Source organism: Genypterus blacodes, unplaced genomic scaffold, assembly GCF_046128005.1.
Source record: "Genypterus blacodes isolate CSIRO-AG114 ecotype Tasmania unplaced genomic scaffold, CSIRO-AGI_Gbla_v1 ptg000058l_1, whole genome shotgun sequence".
NCBI lineage: Eukaryota > Metazoa > Chordata > Actinopteri > Ophidiiformes > Ophidiidae > Genypterus > Genypterus blacodes.
The window spans coordinates 8,046,401-8,073,731 of NW_027466870.1; the positions used below are offsets into that span (position 1 = coordinate 8,046,401).

The 27,331-nt window shown below is 43.5% G+C and overlaps 3 protein-coding genes and 1 long non-coding RNA gene across 6 annotated transcripts; 3 read left to right on the forward strand and 1 right to left on the reverse strand.

Moving 5' to 3' along the window:
* The first annotated feature begins 842 nt into the window (after positions 1 to 842).
* inpp5d (inositol polyphosphate-5-phosphatase D) lies at positions 843 to 10,474 on the forward strand. Its single transcript, XM_076153251.1, has 27 exons — positions 843 to 1,169; positions 1,711 to 1,774; positions 2,664 to 2,799; positions 2,877 to 3,018; positions 3,225 to 3,365; positions 3,464 to 3,554; positions 3,794 to 3,871; positions 4,004 to 4,081; positions 4,208 to 4,331; positions 4,408 to 4,514; positions 4,916 to 5,018; positions 5,099 to 5,295; positions 5,382 to 5,499; positions 5,577 to 5,673; positions 5,753 to 5,891; positions 6,407 to 6,515; positions 6,623 to 6,711; positions 7,140 to 7,221; positions 7,305 to 7,394; positions 7,484 to 7,594; positions 7,680 to 7,759; positions 7,849 to 7,936; positions 8,235 to 8,381; positions 8,489 to 8,552; positions 8,639 to 8,815; positions 8,923 to 9,366; positions 9,449 to 10,474. The coding sequence occupies exons 1-26, from the start codon at positions 1,030 to 1,032 to the stop codon at positions 9,359 to 9,361; spliced, it is 3,231 nt and encodes a 1,076-aa protein (XP_076009366.1). The 5' UTR covers positions 843 to 1,029; the 3' UTR covers positions 9,362 to 9,366; positions 9,449 to 10,474.
* Positions 10,475 to 10,554: 80 nt separating this feature from the next.
* smx5 lies at positions 10,555 to 12,333 on the forward strand. The gene is made up of 5 exons (XM_076153217.1): positions 10,555 to 10,612; positions 10,836 to 10,903; positions 11,425 to 11,455; positions 11,553 to 11,612; positions 11,865 to 12,333. The coding sequence occupies exons 1-5, from the start codon at positions 10,610 to 10,612 to the stop codon at positions 11,988 to 11,990; spliced, it is 288 nt and encodes a 95-aa protein (XP_076009332.1). The 5' UTR covers positions 10,555 to 10,609; the 3' UTR covers positions 11,991 to 12,333.
* Positions 12,334 to 13,000: 667 nt separating this feature from the next.
* Positions 13,001 to 19,513, reverse strand: bcl6aa (BCL6A transcription repressor a). 3 transcript variants are annotated; one of them, XM_076153284.1, is made up of 9 exons: positions 19,418 to 19,513; positions 17,280 to 17,451; positions 16,917 to 17,138; positions 15,857 to 16,822; positions 15,312 to 15,499; positions 15,056 to 15,145; positions 14,814 to 14,944; positions 14,556 to 14,693; positions 13,001 to 14,379 (listed from the first exon to the last, which is right to left on the reverse strand). In XM_076153284.1, exons 1-9 carry the CDS (start codon positions 19,446 to 19,448, stop codon positions 14,236 to 14,238), a joined length of 2,082 nt encoding a protein of 693 aa, XP_076009399.1. In that variant the 5' UTR covers positions 19,449 to 19,513; the 3' UTR covers positions 13,001 to 14,235. The 3 variants fall into 3 exon arrangements, with proteins under 3 accessions (XP_076009399.1, XP_076009397.1, XP_076009398.1); XM_076153282.1 differs by having other exon boundaries at positions 15,056 to 15,223; XM_076153283.1 differs by lacking the exon at positions 19,418 to 19,513 and adding an exon at positions 17,560 to 19,256 and having other exon boundaries at positions 15,056 to 15,223.
* A 325-nt stretch (positions 19,514 to 19,838) lies between these two features.
* On the forward strand, positions 19,839 to 22,638 carry LOC143002892 (uncharacterized). Its single transcript, XR_012963820.1, has 2 exons — positions 19,839 to 20,114; positions 20,854 to 22,638. It is a non-coding gene; the product is annotated as an uncharacterized LOC143002892 (long non-coding RNA).
* The last annotated feature ends 4,693 nt before the right edge of the window (positions 22,639 to 27,331 follow it).

The window sequence follows — 27,331 nt, forward strand, 5'->3', positions numbered from 1 at the left end:
TTTATGTAACCCTGTTTTGTTGTAACCTTCAGCACCTGTATGGTTTCATCTCTCGCGTTTGTGTGTGTGTGTGTGTGTGTGTGTGTGTGTGTGTGTGTGTGTGTGTGTGTGTGTGTGTGTGTGTGTGTGTGTGTGTGTGTGTGTGTGTGTGTGTGTGTGTGTGTGTGTGTGTGTGTGTGTGTGTGTGTGTGTGTGTGTGTGCTGTGATGGCTCCTTGTGAAAGTGGCAGCACTATTTCAGGCGCAGGACAGAAACCTGGGTGGCTGCAGCAGAGTCACAGTGCAGTTCTCTTTTCAGATCATGTGACCCATGTTGTGGTTTGTGAGCAGCACATTTTCCTCTCTTTTTTTGTGCAAGACTTCCTGTCCACCATATGAACATGGCAAGACGCTCTAAAGTGGTGTTTCCTGCGTGTTTATTATACTAACAAGCCCAAACTTCCCTAATTTGTTATTTGCCCTAACGTGTTAAACTATAAAGTGTATATCTTGTGTTTATGTGTGGCTTCGGTTATCTGAACTACATCTGAGGTAAAGAAGCTTTTCTTCCTCTGTAACACTTAAAGACTTGCATTTATCACATTTCTTACTTCCCTTTTCAGACAAACTCCTTGTGAATAAATTGCCTTTTTGCTATCTTTCCACATAAACAAACCTTTGGAGAGTTAAGGTGTTGGAGGATCTGCAGGTTAAACATTAGATACATGTAAGAAAAGGTAGCAGTGAGAGTCTGTTGTCCATTTACAGCCTTTCTGATCTGTCATGTTACAGCCAGAGTGAAGGCATCAGGGCTGTCCCTCTCTGACTACCAAATGAGGAAGTTGAGATCTGTGCTGGTAGCAGCTTCCTTTTACAACTTTCGCTCTGCTCAGAAACAGAAACAGACGATCAAGTGAAAGAAAGGAGACAGACAGACAAGTGCGCAGGGCTGAAGATGAACAAACAGCTTTAACCAAGAACTCAGTCTCTTTAAGTTTGCTCTGAGCAGATGCTTCACTCAGTGCTCCACTCAGTGTGAGGAAGAAGCAGGATGCCAAACTATCTGCCCTGGCACCATGGCAATATCATTCGATCCAAAGCAGAAGGTCTCCTGTCCAAGGCGGGCAGAGATGGAGGCTTCCTTATCCGGGACAGTGAGTCAATACAAGGCGCATATGCCCTCTGCGTTCTGTAAGTAAACATTACTTCTTCATACACAGACACAGTGAACAGTTTAACAGAGCTGCTGCTGGACGAAGTCTCCATCATAATGTGTGTGACAGCTTCACTAGAGACAATCTAACCTCTGGGCTCGGGCAGAATTGATATAGAAATTATGAAGGTAACCGCTTTATGTCCGGTGTTATTACTGTGTGTCATATCACATTTACACACACACACACACACACACACACACACACACACACACACACACACACACACACACACACACACACACACACACACACACACACACACACACACACACACACACACACACACACTGCACTGTGAAGCTAGTTCCCTTTTTATTTGCATGCTGCGCTGCACACTCTGCACACACACTCTGCACACTCACTCTACACGCTGTAACTCTCATCATTTTGCAGGGTTGTCGTGAAAAGTCAACCAAACAAACTGAGGCCGGTAAAAACCCCAGCTGATGTCTTTACTGTACCGCTGCATTCATGCCATATTCATGTCAGATGTTTGTATTTCATTTCAACAACAGATACCAGAACTGTGTGTACACATACAGGATTCTGCCAAATGAGGATAAGAAGCTCTCTGTCCAGGTGGGTGAACCCTAAGACACATGCAGGGGACAGGTCTGAGGCTTTCCCACACAAAGTATTGTGGTAATTATGGGATCATGATGAAATATTGACACTATATCTGAGCATAAAAGGCCACCGCCTGTCTGCACCTGTAAGGATGACATCACAGGAGATCATCTATGTTTCTATGTGCTGTTAAATAAATCACAATGTGTTCTTACACCAAAACAGAATGCTCCAATTGACCTTTACAGTAAGATGTGTTAGTAGTGAGGCTATGTAGAGTAAACACATCATAACAGTGACTCTTATACTGTATGAGTGATGTGTATCATATGATCTGAAGTGTCAAACTAATTTGCTGAATAATCATGTTACTGTCTGTAAAAGTCAACACTTCCTCCATTAGAGTGTGTGAGGGTCCACTATCATACACACTTCCAGCTCTCAGAGGGAAACACCCTGCATGTCCCAGGCGACGCCTTAAGAATCAAGCTTAGATACCAAAACACTCTCTACATGCTCTACACACACACCTGATCAGATCATTCAGGTGTGTCTGGCTAAATGCTAATGCTGTGGTCCCACTGGATTAGACTGCAGGGCAACAGTTACACAACTTTCAAATCTACAACTGTATTCTCATGACGCTGAGTATCACAGGTAATATTTAGCGTAAAAGGATGAGCAGGGTTATGACACTGATGTTTATATTAATAGATAGAAGCTGAGCTCAGTTCTGAATCGGTGGGACCAAAAAAACACCCCCCCATGCCCCCAGACCAAGGTGTCAGTTTCACACTTGAAGCTTAAATCATCATTCGTCATTCAAATCAATATTCTCACCGCAGTGCGTCTTTGTTAAAGATGTTGCCTGGTTTTGGTAACACGTCCTTCTGCTCCTCAGGCCTCTGAGGGCGTCCCGATCAGGTTCTTCTCCATGCTACCTGAGCTGGTGGAGGCTTACTACAGTCCCAATATGGGCCTTGTCACACACCTGCAGTTCCCTGTCCAGAAGGAGGAGGAGCTAGACGATGAGCCAGGTCCAACACCTCCACAGTCTCAGTACACACAGACCCTTTGGCGGAGGTAATAACAAAATGCTTTCTTTGTCCTGTAGATCCCGAAAGCCATCCCCCACAACTCCCACCCAGGAATTTTGGAGCTATCGAAGTGAAAGACGGAGACACCAAGCCTGAAGCAGCCTGCTTGTCCTTATCAGACACCTACCTGCAGAGAATGCAGCATGTGGACATGTCCTCGTACGGTCACATTTTCAAGAATAGCATTCATGCAGCGCACCTAGTAATAACAATCTACCACCAGTATATGGTGACTCATCCCACAGACCTGTTCATGTACAGTGTGGGGTAAACCCTCAGAGCGATGTCATGTTCTTAACTGAAGCCCCCCGATGTGTAAATTGTGAGCCAAATGTGTTTAAAGATCATATGGTCCATTACTCTAGAGTTCCAGACGAGCACCAGAAAGCTATTCAAGAATACTTCATGACCTCGATAAGCTTGGATTCTGAACAAGTCCAGAGTGGAAACTCCAACCTCCCGGGTCTGAAGAAGCTAACTATGGCTCTGTGTAAGAACCTCAACAGGTACAGGACATGTCTTTTTGATTCTAGACTTAAATTTAAACCTGTATCATTCTTTGACCATGTGCATATTTGTGTGTGTGTGTGTGTGTGTGTGTTAGTGAAATCTCCCGCTCCCTGCCGGCCCTGGACGCCTTCAGCAAGGTGTTTGACCAGCAGCTCTCCCCGGGGATCGGACTCATTCATAAGCCAGTATGAGAACCCCAGATAGAACACACATCAAATCAAACCATCCACTTATTCTTAAATTCAGCCTATCTGAAATAGCTTAACACAATTCTAATGGTTCCAAGCAAACTTTAAACCAGTTTAACCTTCTGTTTCTACATCATTTTACACATAGTATCAATGGAAACAAAACGGAACTGAACTGAACCATGAGTGAGCAAATACACAGATGGATCAACTTTCATTTTTCTACCCACATTCAGATTTCTGCAGATTCTGGTCAATGTATTTCCTTGAAGCTTGAGCGACTTACTAAACTGCTGTACTCAATCGAAGATAAGGTAAGAAACTCACTTATTCCATCCTGATCCCTCACTGCTCCACTCAATAACCTCAGATCTTGACTGACTCATTGTTATATACCAGTAGATAATGGCTTCTTCCAAAAAACACTTACAAATGTCTTCTTTCAGACCAGAAGTGCTGTGTTTGAGTCTATTGGATATGATGGAGGCCACAGGAAGTCGCTCATACCACCTGTGATGTTTGAGGTGCTCGCTCTGTCTCTCTTACTTCTTCTTTTGCACTTCACGGGTATTATGTGACACATCCCAGTCTGCGTGGAGCCGTGCTGTATATCTGTCATATATCAGCTCTGTTTCCTCATTGATTTGCAGGTCAGATCAGAATCTCTTGGCATTTCCACAAAGATGTCGCTGAAAGTGGATATTGAATATGGGAAACTCTTCATCAAGAAGTCCAAAGACGGGCCTGAAGACAAATACTTTGTGCACAATAAAAGTAAGGGATCACAGTTTGTAAACCTTTCTAAACTCTTCTTAAGCTCAGTTTGATTCTGTATATTTTGCTCATTCAGTCCTGCAGTTGGTGAAATCCCAGAAGGTGCATGTGAAACTTGTCATTGTGGTGGAAACCGAGAAAGAGAAGATTGTGCGGAAAGAGTTTGTATTTGAGGACACGAAGGTAATCATAAATGGAAAGTGTCATTACCGACTAGGCTGCTCTTTATTTGGGTCACTGGTACCAGCTGTGCACTATGGCAACAACCAGCCAATCACAGCAAAGCTCCTGTGGGTGTGTATGTGTGTATGTGTGACGGATAACTGCATTAGGTTTATGATACTTCTCCATAAAGACACACACACACACACACACACTCACACTTGTTTGTATACATTGAGGTGCAAAATGTTCACATGCATTTTTTTTTAACATAAAAGCCATTTTTTGGAATTTCAAAAGGATAATAACTCAACTTTAAGGTTATTAAAAAACTATTAACTAGTCAAATGTTCATGTTCATAGATTTCAAATCATTTTCTGCAAATCATTTTCAAACCCTTGCTCATATGTTTGATCAACAGAAGAGAGAAGGCTTCTGTCAGCTTCTTCAACAAATGAAGAACAAACACTCTGAGAAACCTGAGCCTGACATGATCACCGTGTTTGTTGGCACCTGGAACATGGGTAAGGTCAAGTTCAGCCTAAATCTATTTCTTCATTTGGATGCGTGAACAATAAGAGATTTCTGCTGTGACGACCCTCAGGACACGCCGGTCCCCTGCACAACATCAAGTCTTGGTTTCAGTGCAAAGGCCAAGGAAAGACACAAGACGACACCGCCGATCACATCCCGCACGACATCTATGTGATAGGGACTCAGGAGGATCCTCTGGGTGAGAAGGAATGGGTCGACACAGTGAAGAGCGCCCTGAGGAACATCACCAACATCAGCTTCAAACAAGTGAGTGACGGCTACAGACCCAACAAATCCACACTGAATCAAAGTCCAGTCCCATGATGCATCAAGCTCTCTCTTCTGACACCCAGGTTGCAATCCACACGCTGTGGAACATTCGGATTGTGGTCCTTGCAAGACCGGAGCATGAAAACAGAATCTCCCATGTCTTCTCCAACAGTGTTAAGACAGGGATCGCCAACACTCTGGGTAAGCCCCTCCTCTTCATCATGTGACCTAACTAACATGAAAACTCCTCAACACTCACCATGAGGTTTTATTCTTAGGAAACAAGGGCGCAGTGGGCGTGTCCTTCATGTTCAATGGTACATCCTTTGGTTTCGTGAACAGTCACTTGACCTCTGGGAGTGAGAAGAAGCACAGGTGAGCAGCAGCTAGAATCCAAACCTTAAGATCATTTAAATATCATTTATACTCAGCATTATTGTCTCTTTCTTTGCAGACGGAATCAGAACTACATCTCCATTCTGCGCTTTCTGAATCTGGGAGATAAGAAGCTCAATCCCTTTGACATCACACATCGCTTCACTCACCTCTTCTGGCTCGGTGACTTGAACTATCGGGTTGAATTTGCACCGACAGTAAGTTTCATGTTTTGTTTGAAGTGTTTCAGCGGCTACTAACCTTGACGACTGAAATGAGACTGATCAGAGCTGCAGACTTGAGAGCTCAGTTGCAAAATAAGCTCTACATCTTCAGACTTGCCTGAAGAATCGGGTCAATTAACTCAAAAGTCTCTTCGTCTCTCTTTGTTTTCTAAAACATGGCAACATTTACTTTAGCCTAACACCACTGTTGCCTGTGGAGGATCTAAACATGTGCTGTTGGCCGCCGCTGGGAATTAGGAAAGCAAACACACTGAGGATGGTTCTATAAACTCTGCAGCTTTGTAGAATTCAACCACATAAACCATGATTTCCTGTCGTTCAATCCTTCTCACAAACCCTGTTAACACACGCTAAAGCTTCCAATCCAGTCATGAATATGCATGAGTGGTAAATAAAAGAAGGTGCCAGTGTTCAGCAGTCAAAGATCAGAGCACTGTGAACATTGTTAGGCAGGAAGAGTCACTGCTCCGCTTTTTTCCTCTTTACAGGAAGCCGAGAACATTGTGACAAAGATCAAACAGCAGCAGTACCAGGAACTCCTCAATAAAGACCAACTCAATATCGAACGGAATGAAGAGAAAGTCTTCCTGCATTTTGGTGAGTCATCAGTATTTCGGTGTGTAGGCGCACAGTCATGTTCTCTGTCATGTTTGGCACGCTCCACATTACAAACACATGTCTCTGTTTGTTGACTTTGATTCCAGATGAAGAGGAAATCACTTTTGCACCCACATATCGCTTTGAAAGAGACAGGCGAGACAAGTATGCCTACACAAAGGCCAAAGCCACGGGGGTAAGCTCATGTTTGCTCAGATGTTCTCCCCCTCTGTGGCTCATGTGTGTCCCATAGTGCAGGAACAGTAAAGGCAAACACAGCAAGCGTTCGCTCACTTAGGAGCTTTGAACACAAATCTCCAATGACCCAGAACATGATTTAGCTTCAAGCTATCCAGGTCCAAATGTAAGGTAAGAACTGGCTCATTGAGAATTCATGACAAGGCACCAGGAACAACTCAGCAAGATTGTCTGTAAAACATGGGAAGCAGTGATGAAATGGATCCAGAGCAGCAGTTATAGAACACAATCACATCTGTTATTAGTTAGCAGCCTTCATCCTGCACTTTGAACCATTCAGCTGCTTCATCAGGTAAAGGGTTAATGACTGAATCCCCAATGAACCCTGTCTATCTCTCTCCTCTGTTACTGATGTTACTTATGCAGACAAAGTACAATTTACCCTCCTGGTGCGATCGAGTCCTGAGGAAGTCTTACCCTCTGGTCCATGTCGTCTGTCAGTCATATGGTGAGTGATGCATGATGGGAAGTTTGATCAGGCTTGGTTTAAAATGTGCTACATTTGATTGAGATGAACATTTGAACTTGCAGGTTGCACCACCGACATCATGACCAGTGACCACTCGCCTGTGTTTGCTACATTTGAAGTTGGAGTGTCTTCACAGTTTGTCTCAAAGCAAGGTACCTTCACTGTCCCCGCCTCAGCACAGAGGACAGACATGAGCTCCTGTCCCAGAACACACACACACTAACGCTCTGCTCTGCTCCAGATCCAAACAGCACATCCCAGGGCGGGATACAGTTCATGAACTGCGTTGCCAGCTTGTTTACAAAATCAAAGACCAAGTTCTTCATTGAGTATTACTCCAGCTGCTTGGAGAGTAGGTCTCATCTTCTTTACTGACTTTGATTCTAATGGAACAGAACAAAACACATCATCATAGATATTCCTGTAATCCTCCATAGAAGCTGTAAAGACCTCTGAGGGAGAGAACGCAGAACCAGCAGACGGAGCAATTAAAGTTCGGTTTGGTCACCAAGTTGAGGTAAAGTGAAGATTCTGTTTCCAGCGTTTCTGTGTTGTGGTGTCAAAGAGTGTATGAATTTATATTCTTTTTGCTTTTTTATTTTCCAGCTCATTCCGATCATCTCTGACCCAGAGTACCTGTTGGATCAGCACATCCTCATGTGCGTCAAGTCAACAGACTCTGATGAGTCCTATGGTAAAGAACCAGCATTTAACCTCTGACAGCTGCTCACACCTTGAGCCAGGCAGCACCTGGACTCATGTGGGAGTCATGGGAGGTTGTTAGAGTCACATGGCAATATAGTGAGAGTCTTTGGAGTTGTTATTGTCCCATAAACGGAGCTGCAAACTGCTCTAATACTGGATCACACTGTGTTAGAGCAGTTTGGACAGATGGAAACTCCACTTTCTTTCTTTCATCTGTCTTCTCTGTCCCAAAGATGTGCGCTGTTGTAATCAAAAGAGTGTTTGATGCTTTTGTGTGGTTGCCACAGGTGAGGGTTGTGTTGCACTGCGAGCTGCTCAGGACTGCTACACAGAGTTCCAGGTCACACTCACTCACCACGGGGAGAAGACGGGCACGTTGACAGGAGTCATCCAGCTACGCACCTCTGAGGGGAAGCCGACAGAGAAGTTATACGGTGAGTCTGAACATCTTGCATCATTTCATATTACATGCAGCACTTACTTATCAACTCCATTTCCAACTTTGCTTGGAGCACCAATTCCTATTTCAATCTGTCTGCAGATTTCATCAAAATTGAAAAGGACGACGCTGTCACCTCTAAATGCAGAGCAGGCGACCCGAGCAGGTGGGAGCTCTTTTGCCTCCTGGTGATTTCATAATGTCTCAGTCATGGTCGTCTGTAAGTCACTTCTCTTTTCTTTCCGTTGACAGATTTGCCGTTACCCAGCCGCTCGATTTTACCAACCCCAATTACATGGGAGTGCCCTACAAAACTGGGAATGTGGCCAAAAGCGGCTGGAGTTACAGCATGTCACCCAAAGGTGCTGTACAGACGATGAAGGATCCATCCAAAAGGACATCCTCAGGAAAACAGCAAAAGGAAAACCTGTAAGTGCCTGGAACATATTGAACAGAGTTATAAGATGACAAATCTCCAATAAAGATCATAGAGAAACTTGTGAACTTGGGACTTTTCTGTCTGTGTTGTCTTCCAGAGGCAGCCATGAGACGTTATCAGAGATGTTTGACAATCCACTGTATGGATTAATGGAGAAATCAAAGTCTCGGCTCAAGGATCAGGACGGGCAGAAAGACCTCCCTACACCTCCAGATGCCTGCCTCGCAGTCTCCAAAGCAGCCGATTGCGACCCTGATCGCCCCCCGCTGCCGACCCCACGCAGCCGATCCTACACCTGCTCAGAGACCAAACCTCAGCATCCAGGCCCCATCGCCCCATTACCCTCTCAGAAGAAACCAGTGGTGCCTTCACGCTCAGAGGGGGGCGCCGCAAACAACCGGCCCCCTGTACCGTTCAAGACCCGGCCCGGCCCACCAGAACCCCAGGCTCTCAAACCCAGAGAATACAGAGAAAGCTTAGAAGTCCCCAACAAACCTCTGCGGCAACCAGTGAGACCGAGCCAGCAGCAACCCTAAAGATAGTGAGGACACCACTCTCTCTTTGTCTTATAATACTGAATATTCAATCATGTGATCTTAAATCCTCTTTTCTGTTTTTTTCAGCGCCACCGGAGGCACAAGCATCAAAATTGCATGGACATTGTGGGACATGATGCTGTGACGATGTCTAGCATCAGACAGGAAACATCAAATAAACAGAATAAAGGCTCGACTCTTCTATTCACAGGAACTGTAAAGGCACATTTCCACATTTGATCTTAGCTAAGCTTGCATAAAGGTGCATATGTAACTGTAACAGCCAATAGATGAACACAATTAGATTGAATTAAGATGATTGAAATCAATGTTGTAACAAGTTTGATGACGTCACTGTTGTCTGTCAAGCAACATTAGAAGCAACACAGTTTTGACCGTACATTTGACTTTGTAATTTTGTCTTTTCTAATTAAACATCTAAAGGAAAGTGACCTTGTCTCGTTGTGCGCTCTCGATCAACGTTGAAGAGGAAGCCAGACGTTGTGTTACATTCACACTATAGCTAACAAATGTTCACACACTGTTTTCTGAGAAATGGTCATGTTTGCATTGTGAAATGTGAAAAAAACCTCCAATAAATTTAAATGTTAAATTAATTTTAGGATTTTGTATTTTGAGCCTGTTTTTCCGTTGTTCAAGGGAAATAAAGCTACAGTGAGTGTGAGGCAGTAGTCGAGTGGGTAGAGCTTCCGCTCAAGACCCGGAGGGTTGCCGGTTCGAGTCCCTGCCGAGGTGCCCCTAAGCAAGGCACCGAACCCTCAATTGCTCCCCCCTCTGCGAAGGGTGGTAATATAATGTAATGTAAGTCGCTTTGGATAAAAGCGTCTGCCAAATGATCGTAATGTAATGTAATGTAATGTACAGCATACACACTTTGTGGTCGCAGACTGGATAATAAGGTAATTTCCTGTTTCAGCATGAACACACAGCTCTGATGTTAAACATATCAAACATCTTTGGGATATATTATATATATAACAGTATTTGAAATGTATTCGCAAATGCATATTTTATTTTATTTTTGCATTTTATTCTTTTCTGGTTATATTGTTACACCATCAGTCAAAATCTGAAAACTTGAAATAGACTACGCAGCATTAAACTCGCCTCTGCCGCCCCCACGTGGAGAACATGTGTAGTGCACGTCTAACTCCAGATCTATCGCAGAAATACTACGACACGTAAACGTCATCAACATCAGACGCATCGCTGCCAGACGCTGCAATAATGGTGGGAAACTCATTCGAACACATTCACCTGTTTTTTCACATTACATCTAATTTTCCTACCAAACTACGCGTTAAATACCTAAACACTCTTCATCTCCCCGCACTTTATCGTTTCTCCTCCGTGTTGTTTCGCTTCTTTCAGCCGCTGCGTCCTCACGTCGTCGCTTCTTTCTGTCGCACGATCAAACATTTAACATCACGCTTTGATATCTTTTGTTTTCCAGCTGTTCTACTCGTTTTTCAAGTCTCTGGTGGGGAAGGACGTGGTGGTGGAGCTCAAGAACGACCTGAGGTTGGTTTCTTACGGATTGTGACGTTAATAATAAATGAATTAGATCGTTACCGGCGAAATGTGCTTCATTTCACTGTTTCCCTTAATATAAAGTCAGATATACTATATTCTTCTTGAACTTAGGTGTGTAAACAATATCTAGATCGCTAATTCTTTGTACAGCAGCATCGTGGACATCATCTTTTTCCAAATAAACACGTAATTCATTTAAAAACATCCAAACGGTGTCATACTGCTGGATCAGCGTCGTCATAGTTACACTTTGGTGTTGTCAGGTTCTATCCTTGTTACTTAATGTACAGTAACAGCATGAATGTGACCCTCTGTTTCAGTTTACATTAACCTGACTGATCTGGATCAATACTTCCATCTGTTGAGTCAATCAAAGGCCATACATGCCTGATATGTTTACATTCTGTTTCCTGTCTTATTCTGTGGAACAATAAGCCTCAGTGAGCTCCAACGCAATCGAGCTCGAACTCCAATAACTCTAACTTGAAATCAAATTTCTCTTTTTCCAGCATCTGTGGAACGCTTCATTCTGTGGACCAGGTAGGAAATCATTTAATTAAATAACTTATTTATTTAACGATTTAGCTTTTATTTATCTTTTACAGCCATCAAACTGTTTTCTGTTTGTGTGTTTCAGTACCTGAACATCAAACTCACAGACATCAGCGTCACAGATCCAGAGAAATATCCACACATGGTGAGTCTAGTGCTTTCTTATTATTATCATGGTGATGTCATACGGTCACATATCAGCACAGACTAAGGCATTACTGTGAGCCCGGGTGGGTTCAAGTTTTAGGCTGTGTCTATCTTAATGTAAGGAAGTTACATTCAGAACCTAACACACACACCAACTTGAGATGAGACGGACTGAGACGTTTCCTAAAGCTAATCAGGATCTGATCTGAACGTTGTCATCAAACTGAAGCACGTGTTGATGTTTCTCCAGCTGTCGGTGAAGAACTGCTTCATCCGTGGGTCTGTGGTCCGGTACGTTCAGCTGCCTGCTGATGAAGTCGACACACAGCTACTGCAAGACGCTGCAAGGAAAGAAGCCATGCAGCAGAAGCAGTGATGGGCTCAGGGGATAGGGGAGGGAGGAAGGGGGGTTAGGGTTAGGGTTAGACTCATTTACAGTAGATTAGACTCCACAGATCTCACAGAGGATTCAACAGCATTCCCTAACATTATTGATCTCTGATTTGACTGATCTTTACCACATCAGGCCCCACGTTCATGATGATTTGGTTTCGTTTTTTTAAAGCTTTGACAGATTGGCACAGGAGATCTTCAGTCACGGTTGTGTGTATCGTGCACGGTTGCTTACTTTGTTTATAAACGTCAGACTCTGGCTCTGTGGAGATCTGTGTTTCTTTTAAATGTCCTTTTGAAATAAAAGTCTTTTATTTACATTCTGATCCTAATTGTTCTTTGTAGGATGTTTTGTATTTTACGTTGTGGCGTTTGATGTGACCGACTGAAACCAGCGGAAGTCTGATCAATCATGGTTTGTGCGGTTTGACGCATTTTTGCCAAATAAAAGAATCAAATCCTGAGACTTGATTGTAATCGTCGTCCAATTCAGAATATTAGGAACAGAGGCTTTGAGACGCCGGAGACAGGGGAGAGCTGAAGACGTCTGAGGACCGCTGCTCTTTGGGATCTCTGAAGTTCCATCTATAAAATAGTAAAGTTGAGATGTAGCTTCCGTTTTTTGGGCTTTGGTTGATGAGCAGAGAACACAGGCCACTCTAGGTGTGTGTGTGTGTGTCTCTGTCTGTCTGTCTGTCTGTCTCTTCCTTCCACTGAGTGAAAACAGACAGAATGTGGGTCTAAATTCAGTTTTTGTAATGTCTGCATTTTTAATAGATGTTGACCATTCAAAATGTTCAATTTTCCTTTTGGCACGTTGTAAAGATCCCTTTACATAAACTGTATTTTATAGATTTGATTCCTCCTCAGCCTTCTGTAGTTTCTCTAAACTGACCTGCTGACTCTTCTGCTTGGTCCTTGTTGCTGCTTGTTGACTTGTTTAGTGATCAAACTGTTGGTCAAATGAATGAAGCGCCTCTCTGATGTTCATACATAGAAATCGATACCTTTATTTTACATTCATACATCTATAACATTGTACAGTAATTTGTAGTTTTTAAAAAAGCAAAATCCAAAAACCAAGTCCTGAAAATTTACAACAATGAATCTGCGTCCTGTGGGTGCAGACGAGCATTTAGACTACAGACACACACACACTCACACTCACACTCTCTCTCTCTCTCACGCACACACACGTACACACACACGTACACACACACACACACACACAGGGGTCGAGGACGGGGCGTCCTTGAGTTGTACCTTAATAGAGGAGCTGAACAGAGAGGAGTTCAGTCACCAGAGAGGAAGGCACATTGAATACACAGTGTACAGTATGTACAAACAAATACACACACACACACACACAACTTTACTGGAGAACATCGACCAAATAACTGTAAACCACTGAAGAAAAGAAAAAGACAAAAACAAATCAGGAGTCACATCTGTACAAACGCATCTGAAGCAAAATATGTCCTTGGTCCTAACAAAGCAGAACCTTGACCTGCATCTCTCAGCACAGGTTGTAGATTGGCTCTGCCAGCAGAGAGCAACCGCACTGATCTACTTACACTATGTCACAACATCTACGCCTCTGCCCGCTCCGTGTCGGCTGTAACATGACCTCATGCATATTCTCTCTCTCTCTCTCTCTGACAGCAGCGGGGCGCTGACGTGTTTCACATCTAACCCAGTCTGTCATCTTTCCCTCTCCCTCTCCCCTTCCTACGTGAATATGGCAACTTGACACGGACTCACATGTACGCACATCAACACAAAGCCGTATAGACAAATCTATACATCCGAGAAATTCTGTTAGCTTAAAATATATGTACCACCCGTCAATCAAAATTTCAATACTTTCAGAAAAGTAATTACTCTGATATAAAATACTGTATTTTCAAAAAACTGATTGTTTACATTCCATCCTTCTCAACAAAATAAAGCTTTATAAGTACCTTCAAAGCTTAGAAACACTCCCAACACATACTTTCATATCTATATATATATAGATCTATATATATATAGACAATAAAGTGACTAAGATGCCAAATGTGGCTCTACGTTCACATGTAGTGGAAACCCGTTTAGAATGGCCAACATGCCAATTTGTTTGTCTTATAGAATGAACACAGTGTGGCACTACAATTTTGGATGATTGTACAAGTTTGGGTCTACAGATGCCAAAGTCAAGAAGCCTCCATCGACTCTCCGCTCCTCCCAGATCAACACGCCTTCGTCAGGTCAGTGGGCATTTCGGCGGTGGACATGCGGTACTGGATCTTTGTGTTGGTGATGGCGCCGTGCTTCTGTCGCAGGTGCAGTCGCAGCTGGCTCTTGTGACGGAAGTGCAGGTTGCATTTCTCACACTGGAAGAAGAGGAGGAGACACACACACACACACACTCAGCTTCTTTCAAATAGCTTCAAAGTGAGTAAGAAGTTAATGTCTGTGTAAGTTTTGTTTGTGACATGTGTGGTCCCTGTGTGTGTGTGTGTGTGTGCGTGTGTGTGTGTGTGTGTGTGTGTGTGTGTGTGTGACCTACATGGTAGGGCTTCTCCCCCGTGTGTATGCGCAGGTGGCTCTTCAGCGTCTGCAGGTGACGGAAGCGTGTTCCACAGATCTCACATGGATACGGCTTCTCCCCCGTGTGGATCAACACGTGAGCACGGAGATGAGCGACCTGCGTAGAGAGAGAGACGTGTGTGTGAGACTTCAGGGCCCGTACGTGTCGGTAGCCACCGTATAGAAAGCATCAGAACACCTGTAAGGTCCTGACCATGGCATTGCATTGAGTCCTCACCTGCACAAAGCGAGCGCCGCACGTCTCACACTTGTATGGCTTCTCTCCTGAGTGGATGCGAGTGTGAGTCTTGAGGTTTGCTGGTCTGTTGAACTGAGCACCACAGATATTACAGCGATACGGCTTCTCTCCTGAAAAACACAAAGAGAGGCTTCAGCGTACAGTCGGGTGGCGAAGGAGCCCAGGCTGGGAACGTTGAGTGGGCCTCAGAGTGTGTGTGTGTGTGTGTGTGTGTGTGTTACCCGTGTGGACGGTCTTGTGGCTGGCGAGGTTCCCCTTATAGCGGAAAGCAGCTTGGCAGCGGTCGCACTTGTATGGCTTGTCACTGTGTACTTGAAGCATATGTTGTTTCAAAGCTTCGTCTTCAGCAAACTTTGAGTCACATTCATTACAAAAGAATGTGCCGTTCTCTGTTCAGGAGGAATCCAGACAGGATCAATCTCTCGCCCCCCGAAACACAACACAGGAGAATCAAGGTGCAAACAGAGATCCACTTACCACAGCTTGAGTCGGAGAACTCCGAATGCAACTCGGCCATCTCCTCAGCCAGACGTGTCCCGGGGGTGTTGGGACAAACCTCAGAGTGCTGCGGGGACGGAGAGCCGCAGGACGAGCAGTTCAGCCGGCTCAGGTAGTGAGGAGGAGGAGGGTGACTGTCGGCGTTCCTCAGCGACCCCTCAAGTGCGCTGTGAGGATGGAACAAACGCTTTCATGTCAGAGATCATTCTTGAAAGAACGCGATAAAATAGTCCCACGATCCTGGAGGAAGTCAGAGTCGCTTTGCATTCTACATTCAGAGTAAAGCATGAAGGCGTTGCTGCTGGTGTGACTGAGTGACTCCTGCTGCAGGTTCATCACAGAGGAGCAGAAGATACAAGCATAGAATCAAAACAACTCTGCTCTCTACCTACATTACCTCAGAACCCTGCAAACACGTCAAGTGACTGAGGCACGATTTCCTGTCGTATAGAACAAACTGAATCTGACCAGCTGACGTCGTTGCTCCACAGCATTTCTTTGGCATTAAGAAGAACAGAACTCACCTGTTGATGATGTTGTTGAGGCGGCTGGCCTGAGGCACCGGCAGGTCCTCGCTGTGGCCGCTGCTCTTGGTTGTGGTTTGTGTGTCGAGGTTGTCAGAGTCGCTGGGATGAAGGTAGGGCTGCAGGCTGAGGCGCTGCGGTGAACACAGCCCGGGGTCCTGCAGCACCACCTCCTCCTCCTTGGCGCTCTGATTCAGGACGATGTACTTGTACTTCTTCCAGTTGCGAGCTTTGGGGTCCGGCGTGCCTGGCGGCGCCTGCGCTCCGGTGGTTTGGGAGAGGCCGGCGTTCTTGCTGCTGCTTGATTCTGTGGGGGAGTTGGGCTGGCAGTCAGACTTCAGAGGGCTCTGAGGGCTGCTCATCAGGCTCTTACGTCCAGCAGAGGAGATCCCCAGAGGGTAGTGCTGATGGATCAGGTCCTCCTCTGCGTGCTGAGCGTGATCTTTACTCGTGTCCTTCTGGTGCTCAAGGGTCAAAACTGGAAACACGCGTTTCCTCGTACCGAGACCCATGGAGTGGTTGATCGCATCGTGGCTGTCCTTCCTCATCTCTTCTTCTCTCCCTACCTCCCTGGAAGCATAGGTGGTGGAATGAATGATGCTGGAGGAGTTGGTGCCAGCGGCCCGGCTGTACTCTGCCCTGATGGAGGTATTACTGTCATGGGGGGAGCAGTGCTTGTGATGGACGCCGCTCTTTGACAGCTCAACAAAAGCATTTTTGGCATCAGTCAGCTTACAGAGAGGAAAAGGGAATCCGGGAATAGGAAACTGGCCGTAGAGATGATAGTTGCTGGGGGTGCTGACCCCACTAAACATGTTAGAGCCGTACGCTCTCCCGTCCCTGAACGGAGCGATGCGGCTGTGCAGACTGTCTACTATTTCATGAGGCCGGTAACCGTGGACGTCCTGAGGCAAAACCAAGGGACTGACCAGGAACTCATCTCTGGGCAGCTTGACAGAGGGATCACTGAGGACAGACAGAGAGGGGAGCAGGTCAGGTGAGCAGCTGCTGAGCGCCATGCACTTCTTTAGCTCTGACATAGAAACTACAGACTACAAACCTGGATTTAATGAATCTGTGGCAGGTGTCCACCACATGGTCCATCTGCAGGTAGATGGCTGTGTTCATGATGGCCATGATCAGGCTCTCCTTCAGCGTGAGGCGGGAGGTGTACATGAACTCCAGGAGGATGGCAAAGCCCTCTGGGTCCACCTTTGGGTCCAGACTGATGGCATTCAGGTTGCACTTGTGTGAGTCTGTAAATATGGTGTAGAACAACCCACTGCAGCCCAGACACACACACACACACACACACACACACACACACAGACATAAACATCAGTCACATTATCTTCAAAATAGCAGCAGAAAAGGTTTCATATTAGGCCACAAATAACACACACACACACACACACACACACACCTGCAAGCCATGAGAACGGTCTTATGAGCACGGAACTGCTGCCTGTTCACCAGGATGGTGACGTCTGTGAGAATGTCTCTGCTGCGGAGTCGGTTCAGGTTGAGCAGAACATCACTGGCGTGCCGTGTGAATTGTATGCAGCTGTCTGCTGCGCAAGCCATCTTATCAACTTCTGTAAAAATACAAAAGTAGAAGCATTATTTCACAAAAAAGTGTCTTTAGAGGTTTGGGTGCATTTATGAACATGACAGAGTTTAATACTGAACTAAAGCCATCTTACACTGGAGCAGGTGATGAATGTCGCTCCTGCTCTTCTTCACAGTGACACAGTGAGGAAGAAAGTGCGGCGGTTCCACCAGAGGGCGGCGCCATTTATTAAATAAACAGTCGATCCATTTCAATTTGAAATTCTGCATAAGTTCTGTTTCAACCACCGGTTGTCAGGTAAATAACAATAGATGTAGACATGCGACTTTAAAAAATATATTTTAACATAACGGGACAGACAATTTTAAAATTTAACTTTAAGTATATTTATTACGTTTTTATTATTATTTTTTCTTTTTAAATAAAAAATGCACATCAGCTGATTACAGCAGCGCATCATCACCGTTATAAAATGTTTTAAATCATAAACAACAATAAACCGCATTTTCTCCTCTTTTGGCAGTGACACATAGAATCGGAGGAAAGTTTGCTCTGACTCTGACTTCAGAGCAACAGCTTCAGGTTTCCCACCAACTCTGCGGCTGAGCGCGGTCGTAAAACGATCTGAAGTCATTTATGACATTAATAAAATACAAAGTGACACTCGGAGCCCCACGGAGCCTCGGCTGAGTGTGAAGTGTCAAGGTCACACCGGGATCAGCTTTCCCTGTTAGCTGTCAGGAATGTTTGGGACAGCGCGCTGCTGTCAAACTTTTCCCTCTCTTTTCCCCCTGCAAACATCCCCAAATGCTTTAGAACGACTATAACAACACGAGAGTGGATGTGATCATTATTTAAATAGAAAGTCCTCAATCCATGTAACTCATTGTGAAGTTTACTTTATAACATGCAGGATGATTTATCTTTAAACCGAGTTTGAAACTGGACACGTCCGAAAATAGAGCAAGAGAATGCAACGTAAACAGATGGATGACCCACTGATATCAATGTATACAGCATTAATACACACAATCACAATCACTTTACAGCTGCACCCGTGCACACACACACACACACACACACACACATACACTGTGTTTGCGCCGCGTCAAGTAGATTTACCGCACAGATATAAGAGTCATAGTGACAAAGAGGCGCCACAGACCTCAATAGAACGAAACAAGTGTGCTGAGCGAAAACACACCGGTGTGTGAGTGTGTGTGAGTGTGTCAGTGTCACAGTGGGCAAGTTCGCCTGTAACGCGGCGCTGTCACAGTGGAAACACAGAGACAAGTTGGTGCGGCGACGCGTGTTGCACCGCGGAAAAACACACCCATCAACACCGCGTTTCCGCCACAGTTTCACGGCAGCAGCGGGAGCGTTTAGCGCCGCATTCCGCGCTGAGTTACGGCTTATGACCGAGAACATATCGAGGCTGAGTGACGAGCTGCCGGAGAAGTTGTCGTGACAGCGCGGAGAGTGTGTGACTGTGTGTATGTGTTCAACACCGCGGTGTTAAATCAAAGCGCCGCCGTAACAGCGCTCACCCAGCAACTACACGCACACACACACACACATATACACGCAGCCCCGACTATCAAAACACCTCCGCTCACAAACAAGCGCACACAGTCTCCATTCTGTACCGCGCAGATGTCGCGCTCTGCCCCGCTCTAACAGCTTCACAGCGCGGGTACGTGTGTCACTGCAGCCCGGGAGGAGGAGGCGGCCACTGTGCGGGACTCTTGCCGCGAGTTGAGCCCCGCGCTGGGGCAGACAGAGAGCCGGAGCTCCGGGCTGTCAGCGCCGCGGAGCCGCTCAGAGTTAGCTACTGTTCAACTGACACACGCACACACACGCAGATACACACACAGTCCCTGCGCTCTGGAGCAAACAAACATTAAAGGACAAACAGCAAAGTAAACAACATTACGACACACAGTACATAAAACTTCGCGCCAAATATAAGAAAAAATGAATTTAAAAATCACCTGGTAGCGCTTTCCTAGAAACTTCTTGCATCACCACTTCTAAGAACCCCAGTTCTAAGAATCAGACGAGCTCAATTCTCGGAATTTGAGCCTGGGACCGTACCACTTTTCCAGCACAGGGGAGAGACTTTTTTTCACTCCGCGCTTCAAACAACTTATACACGGTGTAGTTGTTCCATAAAACGTCGACCTGGTTGAGAATCGTGTAAAATACAGCACATATCCAATGTTCGTTTCGCGGTTGGAAATGATTTTGTTTCGTAAAAATAACGCATTTAATTGTTTTATGGCAACCCGCACCCCCTGCTGTTGGGCGCGTCCAGTCACAGGACATCGGGCTGGGACGTCACCGGCGCCTTAAACCCAACCCTCCAAATTCTCAGAACTAATTTATATTCTATGACTTCAGCAATGTGTTCTTTGGTTGCTTGTAACACACAGACCCTGCATGTACAGCACACAGACGGACATCTTAATTAGGCCCACACGGACAGCTCCGTGTTTCTGTCTTCTCACCCACTCCTCGTGTTTTAGGCAGATTTCCTGCAGGTATGACTTCATACATGGGATTATTATGGTCAGAATTATTATCCACGAGTCTTCGGTCATCACTGTGTGCGTGTGTGTGTGTGTGTGTCTCACTGCCGCTCGGCTGTGATCGCTTAGCTGTTTGCTCTTACTTGCTGCTTTAGACGAGGTGAGGACATTCAGATATTGATAAGATATTTTTATTTTAATGTATTTGCAGCAGCGAATGTATCTGAATCTATTTGTGATAGTTCGGGGCGTAATGGAAACACGTGGGATTCAGTGTGACACTCGATCGTATTGATGCCGAAACTTGTTGCATGACAGACAGACAGACAGACTGCAGTGACGCTTTGACCTCAACTAAATATTGTATCTTGCATATTTATCTCACGGATGCAGTTAATCTAAGTGTTTTTATGTGTAAAACGCAGCTGTGGCTTTGGATCATTCACATTAACGTTTACACAGTGCAGCAGTTAAGAGTTGTAAAGCTGTTACAACTTTAACTGAGTGTAAATATTAAATAGGATCTTGTCGTACACTATTTAGGCTGACATGTTATTGGCATTTCCTTTAAAATGATAAGAATTTCTAACAAACAAACAAAAAGGAATGATAAGCATACTTGGAGAAAAACAGAAAGAATGTTCATTGATTCGTAAAGTAAACAATTCCTGGAAAATTAATTGAATGCACTTGAATGATTTTTGCTGTTTACTTTAATAAGACATGTGTTCTCCTTGTTGCATCATTTGTCTCAGAGTGTGTTTCACAGCCTAGTAACTCTTTTTTTGTACTTTGTGCTCTTGTCTTTTTGACTACAAATGAAAGCTGAATTAATTTCATACATGTGAACACACACACTTACTGTCAGTGACTCACCTCGGAAACTTTGTTTGTGGTAGTTCCAGATCACTGATTCCCCATATTGTCTCCCCCCGCTAAGTCCCGGGCACAAGAGGAGAGATTGTTGAGCTGAGAAAAAGAAAAATCATCAGAAAAATAATGTCAAAGTGTGAAATCCCTTAGAATTATGTGGCAATGTTCCATCAACTCTGGAAAAATATCAATATGAAATATGGAATTTATCGTATTTATTTTTCATATAACAAAAAGCCGAAGGAATCAAATCCTCAACTTCACAAACAATCAATAACAGCAATATGTGAAGCTTTTCAGTCTGGGATCACTTGCTTGTTACATATATACACATAGTATAAATGTAAAATGTATATTAATCACTTACCGTATATTGTACATATATATATATATATATATATATATATATATATATATATATATGTACTGTGTATTAATCTAAATTTCCTTATAGATTTGACCATTATTGCTTTTTGGAATTATTTAAAATTTCTCCTAGAATAACATTGAGCCTTTTCTCTAACAGACATTGTGGACATTTCAGAAAAAAGTATGGAGCATCCAAATGAATCAGATGTAGTGCCATTGTTTGTGTTTTGTTTTTTTTAACCCTTTGCGAGATGACATACTCCCTATGGATCAACCAAGCATCCGCCCATCTGGATCCGGCATCGCACTAAAAACACTCCAGGTGTTCTCAAATCATTGGGGAAAAAAGTCTCCAAAATAATTAAGACACACTCTTTTACAGCAATCTCCGATTCAGCACTGCCAAATAAAGACTATCTTGAGCTCCAAACAAAGAGCAGCGTCAACTTTATTTCAATCCACTTGGGGGATGTTTAAGGCGCTCCAGCACAGTTATGCATAATGCACGGCCATAAACCATCCAGGAGTTGGGAGAGAAATGTGTAATTTACCAGGGCCCCATGCTGTGCCTCGCTATAGAAGGATGAGATAATTACCACAAATCCTTGGCAAACTTTTTTCTCAACAAATTCTAAGCAAAAATAAATGACCCACTTACAGAGGACTGAGTGAGAGTGCGGGGCAGCTGATCAATACGTCCCCCGTCCCTCGTACCCCTGTAAACTGGACATTGTGACATTATGAACAGTATAAAGTAAATCTACAATCTCCATTCAGGGCCTTAAACAATTGGTGGTGACATTCAAGGTCCGATCGCTTTCCCCTAGTGGTCAGCTCTCAAAAACTATTAAATCGGACGCGGGTTGTGACAGTGATTTAGGTTTTCACAGCTACTAACAGCTGCACATAAAAAATATTGTACACTTCTGACACAGTGTGAAACATCTCTGAGCCGTATCATTGCGTGCGCTCGGTGCATGATAGGTCATTGAATAGAAATGCCCAGTGACAAAAGCCCGAGGCCCGGAGGTTGCCTCACTCTTCTTTTCATAAACTGCACACTTTTGTCTCGTTTCACAGCAAATTTCTGCCAACTTCAGTGTTCATTGTCAGCAAAGATGTGAGTGCGGAGTTTTGTTCTGAGAGGCATGATGCAACCGAGCTGTAACACCAAACAGATAATGCTGTTAGCTACAGAGGTCTTTTTAGTTCCTTTCTTTAAAAGAAATTCTTTTTATATTGTTAAGTTTCACTTTTTTTAACTCCATGCATCCCAGAAGCATTTTTCTACAATAAAGGTGTCCTTTGTCAAACACCGTGACAGCTGCAGGTGTAAAATGTGACATTGATAGAATGGGTGAATAAAAAGATTAGAGCTTGTAGCAGGATTTTGTGCACTGCTTTTACTTTGTTCATTTAAAACAGATTGTGAAAATGCATAATTTTAAACGTCAGTTAAATTATGTGTTACCTTTGTAATGGACATATTAATAGATTATCTATGTAATGTAATGTAATGAATAAATGTGATGGAAAATCCACTATGCAGCATCAAATGATTTTCTGTGAATGTAATGAATAACTTGAATCTTTTCCAATTACGAAACATACAATCAGGTGGTATTCTTATATGATTTGATTGTAACAATGCTGCTGCACATCTCCACTCTCATCACTGGGGTTAGATTTGTTTTCCTCTCTCTCCACAGTGTCAAACAGACACAAAGTGATGATCAATATGGCCGTTTACTAGACATAAAAAAAAAAAAGGTTGCAGAGGCTCACATGTGTTTAAAAGGAGTAATGGACACGTAAAAACTGCTCTATTGATTATTTCTGGACCCCTGCACACACACACACACACACACACACACACACACACACACACACATACAAGGAACCTTTGAGCAAGATTCTTGGATGTGTCTTTGTGTGAGTAACCTTGAGTTTACGAGCGTTTCAGTGAAAGCAACATGTAAAGATTACAGTCAGTGAAAAGGTGTGGTCCTGAACCAGAAATTCAATTTTACCAAATCAAAGCATGTAGATACAGGACTTTCTCAAGGCCAGATGAGAGGAGCCAAGAATGCAGCCTGCAGAGTCAAACTTGAGGGAATTTTTCATGCATACCAGGAACATTCCCTTGTCAGTGTGCCATCTGCTGGATGATGGGTCAGTTGCTTCTACAAAAACATGACTACTTACACACATTATTAGCTCTCTCCACAGATCAACACATCGTGGGTTTGGCTATGTCATCCTCATGAGGTAGAGTTAATGCGGGACGACTGCATAGATTAGTTTCAAAGCATGAAGCCTGGATGCGTGTCTCTATGGATTCAATTTGCACTTTCGACCAAGTATTATCGATGGGAGGACAGGGAGCAGGTCTAGAGAGACTAACATGGTAAACAAGTGGGTCTTATTTCCATGTTCCTCCCCTCAATGATCACATCCAATAAGAATCATCTGTCTGGGTCAAACCCTTTTATTCCTTCACTGCTGTTGCAACACCTTTTAGTCTGTATCCAACTCTGGATTTGAGTATGTGTCTGTGTGTGTGAGGCAGAGAGAGAGATTGATACTTTAGTGGTAAACTGGAGGAAACACAAATACAGACTTTGGAGAGAAAAGCCTTGAGGGGTTTTAGATTACCAGAGATGCTCTGCACAAATGATGGATGTCAACAAGGCATAATGCAGAAGTGGACACACAAAACATTAGGATTAAATGTCAGCCTTGGATCATTTGCAATGTTTCGTCAACACAGATAATATTTCTTTTTCCACTGTGCGGATGGAATCTTTCAGTGTCAACATCTAACGTTCATTGACTTATATGGTCGTGGTCTAATGTTATCACAGCAGTTTGAGTTGTAATGCTTGATTAGTTTGTGTACAGATTAAGCACACATATGCCTCAGTAAATATATAAAACTAAGATGAACAAAGAAAGCCGAGCCTGCTGTACAGTTTGCGCTCCTTGTTGCACCTTGCAGGACTTCACACAGAGTTGATCAGATTCAATGTTGTGTTACTGGGGCTTCTGTTGCTCAGTCACATTACTCATCATCACGCTGTGGCCCAGTTATTTCTTTCAACTTTATCAAATTCTCCCATGGTACATTACAAACTCTGTCAGGTCAATGCAGCTGCCTGCAGCTAATGCCAAATGCTGTTACTGGTCTGCAGGGCAGGTTAAACAGGAACTTCACACACCTACCTCAAGGCCACAGCTCAACAAGAACCATGCACCAAGTAGCAGCAGTGCACACACACACACACTCCTCCTGTCCTCTGTGTGGGGCCTACATGTCATGTGCTGCTTAGAATGACGTCATCACAATGTCAATGTGGGTAAAGTACTATTCAGTGCTTTTACAAACACAACAATCTTCCTATATGCATATTTGATGAGATCCAAGAATACATAGAATTGACCGTGTGCAGATAGAACTGTGTGAACTGTGCGGTTATATTGACTGTGTATGTTTACTGTTTATATAAATATTATCACTGTCACACATGCACATGCACACACTCACACACCCTCACACACCCACACACACAAACCAACAAACACACCTTTTTTGTAATGAAATTCTATCAAGCTTATTTTTTAATGTGCATTTCAGGTAAAACCTAAATAAATCAACAAAAAGCACATTTGATTGATTGAGTGGATTGGAATGCACAATAAAAGAGAATATCACTGAAATTGTATGAAGGTAAAGCTCATCTTGTCATTTGATAAATATACTTTTTGTTTTCAAAACTATCAAGGGGCAAATGAGGCAATTTTAAAAATGATTTCTTAACATTGGTAAGATCTCATTACATTGTTCAAGTTCATCAAAGTAAATAAAGTAACAATCTGGCTTACTTATCCCATGATAAACAGTAGTAGAGTGTGAGACAAAAACCTGAACACACCACTCTGACGTGTGGCTCAGATGATGCTGATTCAGTAATGTGCAGGTTGGACCATTTGAACAGTTACTGACGAATATTGCATTGTTGTTTGTTTGTTTCTCTTTAGGTTCCTCTATTATAAGAACAAGATGAATATTGTGTTGGCTTGTTCAGCCTTGGCACAGGTCTTGCCATTTACAATCTATTACAATACAACAATGCAGCCCCAAAAGAGCCACACAGATGCTGAATGTGTAAACAGTACATAGACTCTATATGCATAACATAACATAAATCTGACATGAGCTAAAGACACTCCTGACTTCATCCGCTTCACTTTAAAAGCTTTTCTGATGATTTATCCAATGTGAATCTGAAAAAAACACTCTGAAGGTTCAGAACGTGTTTAAAGGGGAGACATGGAATGTTGCTCACTGTAATATCTTTCAAAATGTTTGATTAAATAGAAATCTTTTCATTCTGAAAGACAAAGGTTTGGTTTTTTCATGGATGGATTTTTTGTTGAAGAGTAAAACGTACATGCAAACCAAAAGTGAATCAAAATGCTAATCTCTTACATGTTATCTCTTAGATCTTATCTTTGCTCAAACTAAATATTTGTTTAGCGTGTATTTACATACTCTAGATAACTGTCTGAGGACATCATTTGCTAATCAAATATTTTATTAAGATCTTTGTGAACCAATATCTTCTGTCTTTATGCAGGCCCACTCTTTTATCTTTGAGATTGAATTTGGAGCCTTTATTCAGTCAGAAGTATATGGATTAATTGTACAGATTGTGAAGATGTGGAGCTCTGTTATATTGTGCATGCTTCATACTGAAAATTGCTTTCATTAGGTTTTATTTTTGAACAGCATGAAACTTAGTGCTGTTCAAAATCATCACATCGTCTCTCAACATGCATTTTGTCTTTCATTATGCATTATTGTTCTGGGTCAGGAAGTAAATCAACAGAATCTGAATAATTATATCATCAATCAATGATTGTAGTGAACTGTTATACATGATAGGCTTCAAATATATATGTCTACACTTCAGATTGATGGATCTGATTTCTCCTTCAGCTTATATGTGTCACAGTGTGTCACAGTGTGTAAACAGTGTGTCACAGGCCACTGTCAGGCCTGCTGACATACGTAGAATTCCAAACGGATTTCACTTTAAAATTATAGGAATTCTTATTTACAATTTAAATTTGTATTTGCATTTAGTAATTTCCATTAACAATCTTTAAACAACAACAATCTCACCTTTTGTCTTCTGGAAGGAGTGAGGCATGATGGGATCTGCAGCTAGAGGTTCTGGAAGCAAAGTGGCCTTTGGATTGCCTGATGATGCGATCCAAATCACAAATCTCCCGATTTTCCAGGAAGTAGCTGTGTCTGACTTCCTCAGTTGGAGCTGGAGGGCGATGCTGGATGCAGAATCTCTGTGAGGTGATAGAGCAGCTCTGGAAAAGCCCTGGTGTGGCTCAGCAGGAAGAGAATGCTTTTGGAAAACATGCACATGTCATGTTAGTAAAACGGTCCACAGGGCTTCTCAGGCTCTCTAAGCTGATAGGCCGCCTGCACTCTGGCGTTCTGTGATCGTAACTCTGAGTTGCTCCACTTTCCACGCGTAAAACCAAAACTCAGCCTCAGTTTTGGACAAAAGAGAACAAACAACCTTTTAAATTATTCCTGTATTTCTATAACATAGTAATATAGTATTTTCTAATTCACTTGAATGAGGAAGGATCTAAAATCCTATTAAGCAACAGGAACACAAACCACAGAGTGAAAACCACTGCCTTCAACATGCAGCAAGTCCCAGCTCAGGCCATCTGTCTGATCGCCTTTCATATCCAGCAACGTCACATTGTTTTATAAACACAGCCTCTACACAACAAACATGTCAGTGTCCGAGAGCATTAATCCGCCTAAGATTATCTCAATCCACCGAACTAGATATTGCTCTTTATACTGTAACTTGTCTAGTGGTGGTAGTGGTGGTGGGGGTGGTGTATTACATCACACCAGCTGTCACTTCAACCTGGCACAACCCATAGGAAGGTCAGCGATGAGCCTGATCGGGGGGGAAATTAAGGAGAGAAATCCTGAAAATAGTCAATATAATGATGAAAGGGAGCTGTTAATGTGTGTGTGTGTGTGTGTGTGTGTGTCCAACTCTGTTTCACAGTAGTGATGGAGACTTAAACATG